General features: G+C 35.2%; 1 protein-coding gene across 1 annotated transcript in view; it reads left to right on the top strand.

Annotated features, from left to right (window-relative positions):
* Nucleotides 1-14255, top strand: part of LRRC9 (leucine rich repeat containing 9) — a 97407-nt gene that overhangs the window by 11413 nt on the left and 71739 nt on the right. Inside the window, exons 7-9 of the mRNA XM_028101043.2 lie at nt 3247-3402; nt 5951-6147; nt 7197-7328. Of these exons, the coding sequence (XP_027956844.2) occupies nt 3247-3402; nt 5951-6147; nt 7197-7328 (485 nt within the window). The remainder of the gene's footprint in view (nt 1-3246; nt 3403-5950; nt 6148-7196; nt 7329-14255) is intronic.

Below are 14255 nucleotides of genomic sequence, written 5' to 3'. Positions count from 1 at the left end.
ACATTCTGGCTAAGGTTGTCATACATTTGGTTTAGTCTTGTATATGTCAGAAGTACTATCATTAAAAGAATAAAAGAAGGAATTGTTACATGGTTCCTTTTATCTTCTCTTTCTTCACCCTTTTAAGGCAAAAATAAGATGTGTGTATATATATATATATATATATATATATATATATAGCTCAAGTTTTTATTTAGATCAAGATGATTTTTCAAATTCAAAGTATTTTTATTTAAGGATTGCATATGGATTCCAAGATGCTTTTTCTTCATTACCATTCCTAAGAAGACAGGTTGTGTCTGGTTGTGGCAATTCTCCAATGTGATAAACTCTTGAGCAGGGTACTGTTGATTCTTCCAGTTTTCACCCATGACTCTGGAGTCATTTGTGTAAACTATTAAGTGGCAAGTAAAGTCAGGAGGACCACCATGGAGTCAGCATGGGAAAGAGGGAAGAATATGGGAGTTTAAAACAGAAGACTTGGATTCAAGCTCCAGTTGCTTTCATTACAACCAGTCACTTAGATAAGGCCTTTCCCTTCCCAAACTTCAGTTTTCTCAACTATTAAGATAGTGATGATAAAAATAGTACCTGTCCTGAGTGTTATTGTAGGGACACAGTGAGTTAATGGGCATAAAACCCATTTTAATTGTTAAATACTATAAAAATAATCACTATGAAACTATATGACTTCATTCATTTTTGGTAATCAAAGAAGCAAATGGAACGAATTTTGTTTGTTAGTACAAACATGCAATTGGATTTCACATTATAGTTAGACTATTTTCAAAAAAATTTTTTTACTGTAATAAGCAAGTAATTCTACCAAAGTGGAATTGGATGAAAAATGAGTTCGACATTCTCAAAAGTTCAAACACAAAAAAGCAAATTGAATATAGTAAGCCTATAAAGTCGATTTGCCATGTATTTAAAATTTACAACATAGTCTTCCCCACTTTTCCAAAGTCTAAGTATATACTCTCAAACAAGGATAAAAAAACCCCAATTGATAACTCTTATTTATTGTTATGACACTGTAAGTGATTTTTGAAAGAGTTCAGGAATGGGGCGCCTGGGTGGCTCAGTTGTTAAGTGTCTGCCTTCGGCTCAGGGCATGATCCCAGGATCCTGGGATCGAGCCCTACGTCGGGCTCCCTGCTCAGTAGGAAGCCTGCTTCTCCCTCTCCCTCTGCCCCTGCTTATGTTCCTTCTCCCGCTTGGTCTCTCTCTGTCAAATAAATAAATAAAATCTTAATGAAAAAAAAAGAAAGAGTTCAGGAACAGTAAAATATCATAATTTATGTCCCTAAATGCAGATATAGGTATATTCTTAATAAAATATAAAAGTACAGTAGAAGAAACTGTGTAGGGATACACTAGAAACTGAAATCAGTAGATACCTGTGGAAGGTGGGGCAGATGGGAAACAGGTGTGGGAAGTAGACTTTTCATTGTATACTTTTCAATTATTTTGCTGTTTGAAACATGAATATATTACTTATTCAAAAATAATTAGGGGGCCTGCGTGGCTCAGTTGGTTAAGTTCAGCAATCCACCTTTGGCTCAGGTCATGATATCAGGGTCCTGGGATCAAGCCCCTTGTCGGGCTCCCTGCTCAGCGGGGAGTCTGCTCCCTCTCCCTCTGCCCCTGTCCCCCCCACTTATGCTCTCTCTCTCTCTTAAATAAATAAAATATTTAAAAAATTTAAAAACAAAAGAAAAGCAGTATTTTTTTGTCCCCCACCTAAGGGACTCCAAGTTAAATTTGAATTTCAGATAAGCAACAAATAATGTTTTAATATCATACTTCTTAAACTTAGTTATACTTATTCATTTATACTCAAACATTATTTACTGTTTACCTGAAGTTCAAATTTAACTTGGCATCTTACATTTTATCTAGCAGTCCTATCTCTACCCATGTTCTCTCATTTTAGATTTAAGAATTCATTAGAATTTTTTAGCTGCCACAGACTCAAAGCATTCTTTATTGGATTTTCCATTTTCTCCAAATAGTCAAAAATTAAGAAACACGACTTGCCATTTCCTTTTTTCTTCTAATTCAGCTGCACTTCCAAAATAAGCTCTTCTTTGTCAGGAATTTTTTATACCTTAATCATTCTAAAAAACACTTTTTTTTCCTGAACCGTTCTGTGTTATTAATGCCTTATTTTTTGCAGAGGAATTTAGTGATTTCAATTTCAGAACTTCATAATATGCATGGGCAAGGGAATACTTTTGGCCTGTTCATCCTGCCATATATTTGTGTCTGTTCCATGATTTATGCCAAATAATTCTGTTGGGATCTTAATTATCCACTCTCTACCAAATGAATCACATAACAAAAGCCTGCATTTATGAAAACACATGTCCAGAACAGTGTACAAGCCTTCCAAATTATTTGAGGTACAGGTTTCCTGATAAAAAGAAATGCCTTCATTATTTCAGGTAAACAGTTAAATATAGGTCACATTTAATAGTGCATTTGATTTGTTTATTTTTTCCTCAGCTAGTTCTTTTTGACTAATACTGCTTATGAGTATTAGCTGTAGTAGTATAGTATTAGTATAACTGGTGTATTTTTCAATAGTAGATTTAGTCTATTTATCAGCATGTATTTATTAATAACTGAGTGATCCACTGGTATTAAGGTATTCTAGGTGATGGGTAGATTGACGATTTAATTATTTGCTCAATCTAAAACAAGTTTATTTAGAGCATCCTTTTAGAGAATTGGGGAAAAAAAAAAAGTTTATTTAGAGCATCCTTTTAGAGAATTGGGGAAAAAAAGCATTAAAACATGCTTTTAAAAACTCAATTGAATAATGTTACATTTGCTTTTAATGCTCTTCAGTGTATTTTTTCCCTAAATTAATCAAATAGGAATAATATAATTACATATTTGCTTTAGTAGTACTGCCTCTTTAGCTAAATGATATGGTTTTATAAACTGAATTCTATCTGGAGGCTCTTAACGTTGTCATCCTCGAATAAATGTGAATATGCCTCACACTGAAAATATTATCCACAAAGAAAATCTTTGGAATTTTATATTTTGCTTATTAAGTTTAAATACAGCACTCTGTAGCCATTATCATTTCAACTATCATCATTATTAGTAATCGAGCATTCAAAACTTTCCAGTGGGTTATATAGAACATATCACACTCCCTTAATGCCACTAATAATTACTTATAATGTTTTTTGCTTCAGTTAATCTTTTGTTGTTTTTTCCCCTCACTTTTAGACCACAGCAATGAAAAAAATAATGTATTACAATATGCGTATAAAAACTGTTCAGAGGCATCTTAATGAAGACCTTGAAAAACTGAATGATCGAAAATGCAAATTACAGAAGTTGCCAGAAGAACAAATAAAATTATTTAGCTTTGTGAAAAAAAATGTAAGATTTAATATTGTAAAATTTCAGTGGCCATATCTTAAGAAAACTGGCAAAAAGACAGCATTATCTTTTAAATTACATATATAGTATATATATATAAATTTTTTTATTAGTACTTCCAAGTTTGCCCCCAAACTTTTGATTCCATTTGCTTGACTAAGCTTCATTGTGTGCTTAGAAGTCTGCAACCATAAAAAGGTATAGGCTTATTAATTTATAAACATTTTAAAAAGCTGTGTAATCCAATATGAATCCAAAAGTTACAGAGATCTATTGAAGTTATTTCAGCTGCATTTTTGTTAGACACCTTCAGGCTGTGCTCAAAATTCATTTTTTTGCCTAAAGTGCTAAAATATTCCTTTACTAATACTATTAAGGTATTAAGACAGGGTGGGAACTTTAAATCAAGCTATACTTTGGTAGTTATGTTTGTTTTTTTTACTTGGAGTAAATTGTATTTCCTTTACCAAAAGTAGTCTCTGAAAAATTAAGGATTATTAACCTCAAAATAGAACTTTGTACATATTAGAACTTACTGTATTTTTTTAAAGGCAAGAAAATATAATCATTCAACAAATGGTATTAAAAAAATAAACTATTTGGGAATAGGGGAATTGTATTCTTAGTTTACACTTTACCAAAAATAAATGCCAGTGGGGAAAAAAGAACTAAATGTAAAAATTTTAAAAACCTGAAAAAACTGAAGAATATATAGATGAATATGTTTACCTGATCTCAGCCTACCAAATAAAAGAAATATTAGAAGTGACAAAAGAACAGAATGCAGATTCAATTACAAAAAAATAAAAGTAAAATGCTTTGGTACTTAAAAAGCATCATTAATAAAAGTAAACAATAAGTGACAGTGTGAAAAATGTCTTCAACAAACATCCTGGACAGATGTGATATCCCTAGTATAAACAGTCATAAATAAAACAAAAATCAAATATTGAAATAGAAAACCAAGCAAAGCACATAAACTTCTATTTTACAAAAGAAGAAATAAAGAATGACTAATAAACATTTGAAAGAAGGGCTCAACTTAATTATGAGTTTCCAAATGTGAATTAAGGTAACAAACAACCATTTTTGCCTATAAAATTGTCAAAGTATAACACATGATAGTGCTCAGGCTGGTAAAGAGTGTGACACTACTATACCACCGATGGAATGTAATTTGGGTCATACGTAGTCACAGCCTGAAAATGCCTGTAGCCTCAGACCCCGTAAATCTACGTGTACTCTGTTCTAAGGATTTGGATAAATATTTACATACATAAGCTATTTATCACTGTACTATTAATAACAACAAAAAATTGGAAACTTACCTAAATGTTTAACCAGAGGGGAAGAATTATTCATTCTTAAGATAGAATAGTATAATAACAATAATAAAAAAATTAAAAAAATTAAAAAAAAAGATAGAATAGTATACTACCATTAAAACCCAAGTCTTTTAAATATATTTAATATTTATAAATACATTATCATTAATTATATTAATAGATAATATAAGTCATAATATATATTTCTAAAATAAACAGGTTTTAATTAATAATATAATAGAAAGTTATCCTCAGAGTAAAACATTAACAAAATTTATTTTTGAATAAAAGATGAACCAGTGTATGGAAATCATTTTATATCTATTTTTATGTGGAAATGAACGTATTAAGTAAAACCTGCAAATGTGAAAAATAATACCTCTAGATAAGATAAACTAGTAACCATTTTTATAAATATGCTTAATTTGTTTTTTAACAGCTGGATATAGCCATTATAGAGGGGGAGGACAGATACTTTGTAAATTTCTATATATATACACCTCTCCAGGTATAGTACAATTTATCTTGAAATCCTGCAAGGCAGGGATTAAGGCAAGGCAAATGAGGCACTTACTGTGGGCCCAAAATCTGAGTGCTAAAAACCTCAGTAACTACAATAAATCATACCTAGTACAGTATTTTTTCGAAATGCAGATGAATGCCGACAAAGCCCATTATGAACAAGAAAAAACAAAATATCAAAATTTTAAATAGAGACATTGCTGTGCTGAGCCATATATAGGAGACTGTGGCAAAAGGAAAAATATGCATCCCTATATACATATTTTGTATATTTGCTGTGGTTGATTTTTTCCCCAGAATACCAAAGTACTTGAAAAAATATTGAAAAATTGAAAGGTAGGTGACAGAAGTCACATTAATTTGAAGTTTAGATATTTTATTTATACCAAAACCAATATTTGTTATAATTTTACTTTGGCTTTAATAGAAGCAAACTCATCACTTAATATTTAAAAATCCATTTCTTTGCTTTTCTCATTGTCAGTTAAAAAAGCTACCACATTTGAAGTAGTTAAGACTGTCCCTTGGTCAAGAGAAATTGGCTGACTAAACTTGTACCAAAGTTGTAATCACATGTTTAGCATGTTTTTATGAAGTTTGGCCTATTTATTATCTAGATTTTTATTTTGTTAATTTAAATTAACTATATATTTAATAATTCCACTAAAAATTTTTGCTCTCTGGCACACTGATTTCAACAGCTGGAACGGGAACTTGCTGAACTCAAGGGATCTGGCAAAGGGCACAATGATAGATCCAGTAACAACAAAGTAACTGAACTTGAAAAATCAAAGAACTGTGAAACTATCACAGAAGAACCAAATCTTCAACAGAAGATACTGACCAAACTAAATGCCTTGAATGAAAGGGTAACATTCTGGAACAAAAAACTAGATGAGTATGTTTTATGAATTGTCTAGGTGTTCAAACTCAAAACATGAGAGAATAGAACGTTCTAGGCTATCAGTTGAGCTCAGTTCCCTTCTTCATGAGTGGAAAGAATTATATTATGAAGTAAAACATGGAATGTGTTTCTAGTCCAGTTCCCAGTAGAGCTAGACATCATTGGTTCAAAGCTGACATATGTAGTTTTTTCCAGAGGCAATACTTAGGCACAGTGAATTTCCCCCTACTGGCTTCCTGTCACATCACTGCTCTAGTGAATGCAAACTAAAAAAAGAGCTGCTACTGATGCAGAAAACTCACCACATAGATCTGACTGAGCAAAGCATATACGCAGTTGTCTGGAATCATGTAGAAACAAACTCTGGTTGAGTATCAACTAGAAATATAAAGCAAGAAGACTTAGTAAGTACTGTAAATTTTTTATTTACTAGGGCACTAAATGGATAAGTTAGTTTGCCCTGTAAATACTACTAGTTGGTTAAGCGACTGCCTTCGGCTCAGGTCATGATCCTGGAGTCCTGGGATCGAGTCCCGCATCGGACTCCCTGCTCAGCAGGGAGTCTGCTTCTCCCTCTGACCCTCCCCCCTCTCATGTGCTCTCTCTCTCTCTCTCTCTCATTCTCGCTCTCTCAAATGAATAAATAAAATCTTTAAAAAAATAATAACTAACATTTATTGGGTTCTCTGGGCCAAATTCTTTGCTAAGAGCTTTACAAGTATTTTGCATATAATCCTCAAAAAAGCTTTTTCAGGTGTGGTACTATTAATATTGCCATTTTACTAAGAAACTACAGCATAAAAAGATCTGAGAGTCATAAGCGGTGGAGCCAGGTTAGCCTTCTAACCTTCACATATTCTGAAGTTAACATAATTTGAAGTGATTTTAATTGCCAGAAATAGAGTATCTTTTCCTTGGTTTAACTGTTAACACCAGGCTTTCTTTATCCTTTGAAAGAAGCCTATATTTTCAGATCAGCTATAAAAAAATTAATTTTAATGTGATTCTTAAGTGTTTCTAATGGCTTTTTTTTTCTTAAATAGAATTGAAGCAATTTATCGTGTTGAAGTAAAGCAAAAGAAGAAAAGTCATGGATTATTGATCCCATTTTTGTTAATTGAGTTGGAGACTGTGGGAAATATCCACTTTGAAGAAGGCACTCGATCTGATGACTGGTAAATCTATCTGAAATTTAGTTACAGCTTTAAAAATAATTTTAGGTGCTTAAGATAGATCATCAACCAAAATATCAACTTATAAAATCTTAAGATGTCTAATTTTCAAAACACTTCTCATATAGAATATTCATCCACTGTAAATTGGCCATTACCTCTTTTGCCACCAATACATTTTCTGTTGCCAGAATACAATTTTCAAAAGTTTATGGCCAAGTATTAATTTTATGTATGTTTATACTGTTCATTTCTGGACTGGACGTAGGCCTGGATTCTGAATACTATATGAGAAGCTAGAATAGAGAAGGAATGCAGAAGCAGGATTGGCCACAGCAGGTTGCAGACACTGGAGGAGGCTACCTAGCAAACTTCCTGGGGGTCTATAGTCAAAGTCAAACCAGTTATCTATAGCCAGCTAGGGTCAGGGTGCACAAACCAGTTATCTATAGCCAGCTAGGGTCAGGGTGCACAGGTCCTAGCTAGCTATAGATAACTGAGTTAACATAAGGCATACACTTAAAAGCCAGGAATTTGGGTGGAAAGCCCATTTAGATAAAAATGGAGAGAGCCACCAGAAACAGAAGAAGCAGGAAATGGGCATATACACTTCAAAATTGAAGCCTACTGGTACAAACCAGAAAGTGGTTGTGTTGCTTCAACTCGAGGGTACAACCAAAGAAATGATTTTAAAGAACGGAAAGAAGGAAGGGAGGTGGGAGTGAAGGAAGGAAGAGGAGAAGGGAGGAAGGAAGGACAAAGAAGGCAAGAAACAAAGGAAGGTGGGAAGAAGGGAAAGAAGTTTGCAGCAGAAAAATACCACTAATTTTAACTTTCACACTTCTGCAGTCATTTTCTCAAAATTGGGGAGCCCACGAACAAGCCAAAGATTGCCATAGAATCCTAGAATATGCTGCAAATTTGGGTGTGTGGAAACCAGGAAACACATAAAGCTATAGAATGGACTTGATATATCATCCCAGAGGATTTTGCTCACAGTCAGTGTTGAAACAAACGTTGACTTTTATGGAATAAAATGGAAACATTGCAGTAACTTTTCATAAAGCAAAATATATGATTGTTATGGATTACTTTAAAACAAGCCCCCTGATTTATATTTTACATAGCTCTTAACCTCTGTGAGTAAAATCTCAAGGGCCTTGGGGGTACATTGGTGGAAAAGTCTGAGAAGTTCTGCCCAAGTAAGAAAGAGACCTTTTAAAATACTTTTTTTTTGTATCAGTGCATCCATTTGCCAAGCAGTTACCACTGTTTGCTTAACCACAATACCTGATTTTTATGTACAAAGATATAAAAGGTATTCATCCCAGTTCCCATATAAACAAAGGCCTTGATTTTTCAAGTGCAAAAACTGAATGGTGTCTGTCTGCTGGGTGCATGAATAATTTTTTAGTCTTTTGTTTATATTCACTCAACCTAAATAGATTTGTTTATTATTATTTGTTTCTTTTTAACTTATTGCAGAGGAGGCTTTTTACAAAACAAGTAGATTATAGAGAAAAAAACATAAAAACAAAATGACTTAAAAGCCATTTAGGTAACTTTGTCAGCCTGATAGTAAATGAGCTTTGATGGATTTTTTTAAAAGATTTTTTTATTTATTTATATGAGAGAGAGAGAGCATGAGCAGGGGGAAGGGAGAAGGAGGGGCAAAGGGAGAGGGAGGGAGAGAGAAGGAGGCTGAGTGAGGAGCCCACATAGGGCTTGATCCCAGGGCCCCGTCAGGCTTGATCCTGGGACTGCGAGATCAGGACCTGAGCCTAAGTCAGACGCTTAACCAGCTGAGCCACCCAGGCGCCCCAGCTTTGATGGATAATCAAATCTGATAAATTTGATCAAATCAAATTTGGTAATTATTAGCAATTGTTTGCTTGGTTTTAATGAGAATAACCTTGATCCATTTTAAGAAGAAAATCAAATATATATTGGCAGAATTTGAAAGATTGTTTTTTACTTTTAGTGTACCGCAAGTTTGGCCACCTTGGCTGTGATTTTTTTATGGATGTTAAGAAATAACTACTGGGGTGCCTGGCTGGCTCTGTTGGAAGAGCATGCAACTCTTGATCTAGGGTTTATGAGTTCCAGCCCCACACTGGGTGTAGAGATTACTTTAAAAAAAAAGGAAAAAACCACTAACGTGCTTTAAATTGCTCTATGTGCTACATGTCTAGTTATTTTATTTAAACACTGGCTTCTCTTTTATTAATACTTTTAAAGCCAGTGATTTAGGATTTAAATAAAAAGTACTGGAGTATGATACATGACATGTATCATATGATCTCACTGATATGAGGAATTTTTTTTAAGATTTTATTTATTTATTTGACAGATAGAGACATAGCGAGAGAGGGAACACAAGCAGGGGGAGTGGGAGAGGGAGAAGCAGGTTCCCCGTTGAGCAGGGAGCCCGATGCGGGGCTCGATCCCAGGACTCTGGGATCATGACCTGAGCCGAAGGCAGACGCCTAACAACTGAGCCACCCAGGCGCCCCTGATATGAGGAATTCTTAATCTCAGGAAACAAACTGAGGGTTGCTGGAGTGGTGGGGGGGTGGGAGGGATGGGGTGGCTGGGTGATAGACATTGGGGAGGGTTTGTGCTATGGTGAGTGCTGTGAATTGTGTAAGACTGATGAATCACAGATCTGTACCTCTGAAACAAATAATACATTATATGTTAAAAAAAAAAAAAGAAGAAGATACTAGGAAGGGAAAAATGAAGGGGGGGAAATCAGAGGGAGAGAGGAACCATGAGAGACTATGGACTCTGAGAAACAAACTGAGGGTTCTAGAGGGGAGGGGGTGGGGAGATGGGTTAGCCTGGTGATGGGTATTAAGGAGGGCATGTACTGAATGGAGCACTGGGTGTTATACGCAAACAATGAATCATGGAACACTACATCAAAAACTAATGATGTAATGTATGGTGATTAACATAACAATAAAATTTAAAAAAAAAGTACTGGAGTAGAGCTAGAACCCAAATACAAAGATTTTCTGTCAAAACAGCCTTTATTTATTTCTTTAGCAAAAGAGCATTGCAGATTTCTAATTATGTATCATTTGATATTTCTTAGCTTCATTTATTTTATGAAATAAAAGGACTATCTTTTTCAGTTTAAAGAAGACCTTGTTTTATAGAGACTTCCTTGTTGAGTAGATTTTTGCCACTGTAGCATTATCATTACAGATTCATATTATCATACTATCTATCTATGTATTACCAGTTGAGCTAGCCATTGACAGCAGACAACTTTGGTCAAGTCAGGATTCACTCCAAAGCATAAAACATAGTCCTTGTGCTTGAGAAACTTTGAACCTAGTCATAGATTCAGGGCATTTACAATTTAAAGAAATAAATTCAAAGCATCACAAAACAGTATATAAGTGACTATAAGTTCCTTGGGGACAGCTAAAATGTTTCATGTACCTCATAAGTCATAAAAACTAGCATGGGGCTGGCTGGATTCGTAACTCCATAAATACAGTTTGATGTTTCCGAATCACTTAATAGATACTCACTTTAACAGTTTCACTGTTGTGTATGTAATGACTTTCAGTAATCTAACTCTTATATATAAAGATTTCATGCTTCCTGTACTACTTCAGGGAGTTACAGTAGCATAAACTTTGTTTTATACTGATAAGATATTGACATAAGTCAGCAAATAAGTTGACAGTATTTATTAAACCCTTTTTTAGGATTTTGAAGTACATTTTAATAGGTTTTATTGAGCTCCAGCCATTTAAAAAATGTGCATTCTACATTTGCTAAATGAGTGCGTCATTTGGATATTATTGAATGATCGTAGGCATCTCTCTTTGTAACTCAATCTCAGTCAATGATGTATATCACCACTGGGGATGCTCACACATGCCAGTACCACTGAATGAGTGATGGTACCCAATGAAATGATGGGCCCTCACTCTCCTAGCCTCTACTATACTTGATGCTGCTAACCATTCCTTCTCTGTAACTTCGCCTCTCTTGTTTGTTTTTTTTTAAGATTTTATTTATTTATTTGAGAGAGAGAGAGAACACAAGCAGGGTTGGGGGGAGGGGGAGGGACAGAAGGAGAAGCAGACTCCCCGCTGAGCAGGGAGCCTGATGTGAGGCTCCATCCCAGGACCCTGAGATCATGACCTGAGCTGAAGGCAGACACTTAACCGACTGAGCCACCCGGGTGCCCCTCACCTCTCTTGTTGTTTATACCTAGACATTTTCTATTTCCTTTTTATATTCTCTTGCCAGTCTCTTGTATTCCTGAACTTTTAAAAACTACTTACAGTTACAGTCTTTCTCCTTTACTCTATTCCTGTTAGATGTTTCTATCTGGATGTCCAACTGGTAAGGCAAACTCAACACATTCAAAAGAGAACTCATCTGTGAAGTAATAAAATATACAGTAAGGTTAGAGTCAGAAAACCTAGGTCAGACTCTATCTACATAATCTTGAATCAGTCATTTAACCCATTTGAACCTCATCTATAAAAATGAAAAAAATGAAAATGTACCACAAAAGATTACTGCTAGGATTAGACAAAATAGTGTAAAAATACTTAGTTCTTAATTTTTATGTTTTTGTTTTCCTCTTCCTACCTACAAACCACGCCTTTCTACTGACTCCTCCATTCCTGTTTGTGGCACTACCATCCTACCAGTCATGCAGACTCAATAAACATTGAAGCCATTCTTGACTCCATTCTCTCCCTCAGTCTCCACATCCAATCAGGCCAAGACCCTCCATGATGTCTCTTGCATTCATTCTCTCCTCTCCATTGTAACCCAAATCACCTGCACACATGGCCTCAGAACCTTCTTCTTAGACTATGCTACAACATCTAGCACAGTGTCTGGTTGTAGTAGGCACTTGGTATTTGCTAATCAATCTGTAAAGATAACTAAATGATTTCCTATGTGGTCCCTGCTGGCACACTTCCTACACAGAGAGCACTGTTTAAAACAAAACAAAAGCCTTTTATAGCAACCTGTTACCTTCCAAATTATATTCAAACTCTTCACCCCAATATTCAGTGGCCTTCACTGTATGGTCTCTGAACTAGCCTAACTCCTTTTCAAACCCCTCCAGAGTCAGCCTGACACAGTCAGGCAACTGTGTGCCTCACTGCTCTTGGGAGATACCTGGTATACCACCACATGAGTGGCTTTGTCTATTCTGCTTCCTTCGCCAGAATGCCTTGCATCCTTGCCCTCACTCTCTGTCACTGTCTGTCAAAACTTACTTTATCTTCCAGGCCAACATCAAGAGCCCCATCTTTTGTGAGGGATATTGTCATCATTTTTATTGGATTAGTCATTTTTCTTTTTGAATCTTCACAGCACTGAGTTGTAGCTCTTCTATCTTCTATTATAATTTTGCCTCTACGTGTCCTATTACTTTTCTGCTCCATTTGTTTATAAACTCAATGAAGATAGAGACTGCATTTGTATTCATCTTTGAATCTTTTCTGTTCCGTTCACTAGCTCAGCATCCATCCACTGAGTTTCTACTATGGGCCAGGTTCTATTCTAGGTGCTAGGGGTAAAAGGCATGGTTCCTGCTCTCATCCAGGCTGCAATCTGGCGTGGGAGACTATGGTAATGAAACAGTATTCAGCTGTGGGATAATTGTCGCTATGGAGAAGAATGGCATTCAAACCAGAATGGGGATGTAGAAAAAGTTTTCTGGAAGTGGGGACACTTGGGAGGGAGATGCTTTGATCTGAATTTTGAAGGACAGATAGAAGTTGACTATACAAAGTATTAGGGAAAGGACTTCCCAGGCAGAGGAAACAGCATGCGAGCTGGTAGTTTGAATTTTGCCCTTAGATCTATGGGACTCTTTGAAGGAGAGGTATAGCAGATTTAGATATTACTTTATATAAATTCCTATAGTCATTATTATTTCAGACTCAGACTACAATGCATGTATCTCAAGCCAGTAATGACACGCCCCCAGGGCATGTAGCATGTTACTAGCAATACTGTGAGAAGTATCCTCTGTGAGGACCTGATATTAGTGAAAGTCACAGTATTTCTCTGTCAGCATAGGTCTGGTTCTCCCTCCTCCTGCAGTATTCCAGCACTCTGTGAATGATGTCTTCTCATCCCCAGTGTGGCCAGGTTAATTGAATGAATTGCTTTACTTCTTTGATCTCAGGTAGCACAGAGCTGGTACCATATACTGAGATGGTAAACACTCTGGAGGAGCAGGCTTAGAGGCAGGTGATGAATTAAGTTTGGGAAGCCTATTCCATATGCAAGTGAATATACCAAGTAGGCAGTTGGATGTTCAATTCAGGGTATATCCACCTAAATTGGGTAGAGATAAAGTCTGGGAATAAAATGTTGGAGTTTATTGGTGTATATATAAAATGTATTTTTTCTATATATTGCCAAGGAACCGGATGAAATCACCTAGGGATAGTGTTCATGGAAACAAGAGGAGAATCAAAGACTAATTCCTGGTGCAATCCAACATTTAGAAACGTGTCAGAGGAAAAAGAACCAGCAAAGAAAACCATGAGAAAGCCTATAAGAAGAAAGCCAGAAGCATATAGTTTCATTGAAGCCAAAAAAGAAAGTGTTTCAGTAATGGAGGATTACTCAACCAACATATCTTTTAGTCAGAACACATATATAATAATTAATAAAACAACTCTTAATTTTATGTTTCAAAGTTTAGCATCTCTTTTATTGATTGAATAAGTATATCTAGTTTGAAAACAGACATGGAACACTACATCAAAAACTAATGATGTAATGTATGGTGATTAACATAACATAATAAAATAAAATTAAAAAAAATGAAAACAGAGCTATAATATGACAATGTATCCTAGCAAAAACATAAAATATGGGCTATAACGTTTTATCATATGTAACTTTGTGTTCTTCAACATTTTAGGG

The sequence above is a fragment of the Eumetopias jubatus genome, unplaced genomic scaffold (assembly GCF_037043125.1).
Source record: "Eumetopias jubatus isolate StellerSeaLion01/CBP00866 unplaced genomic scaffold, mEumJub1_p1.0 scaffold_7, whole genome shotgun sequence".
Classification (NCBI taxonomy): domain Eukaryota; kingdom Metazoa; phylum Chordata; class Mammalia; order Carnivora; family Otariidae; genus Eumetopias; species Eumetopias jubatus.
This window is presented reverse-complemented; position numbering and strand designations above follow the sequence as displayed.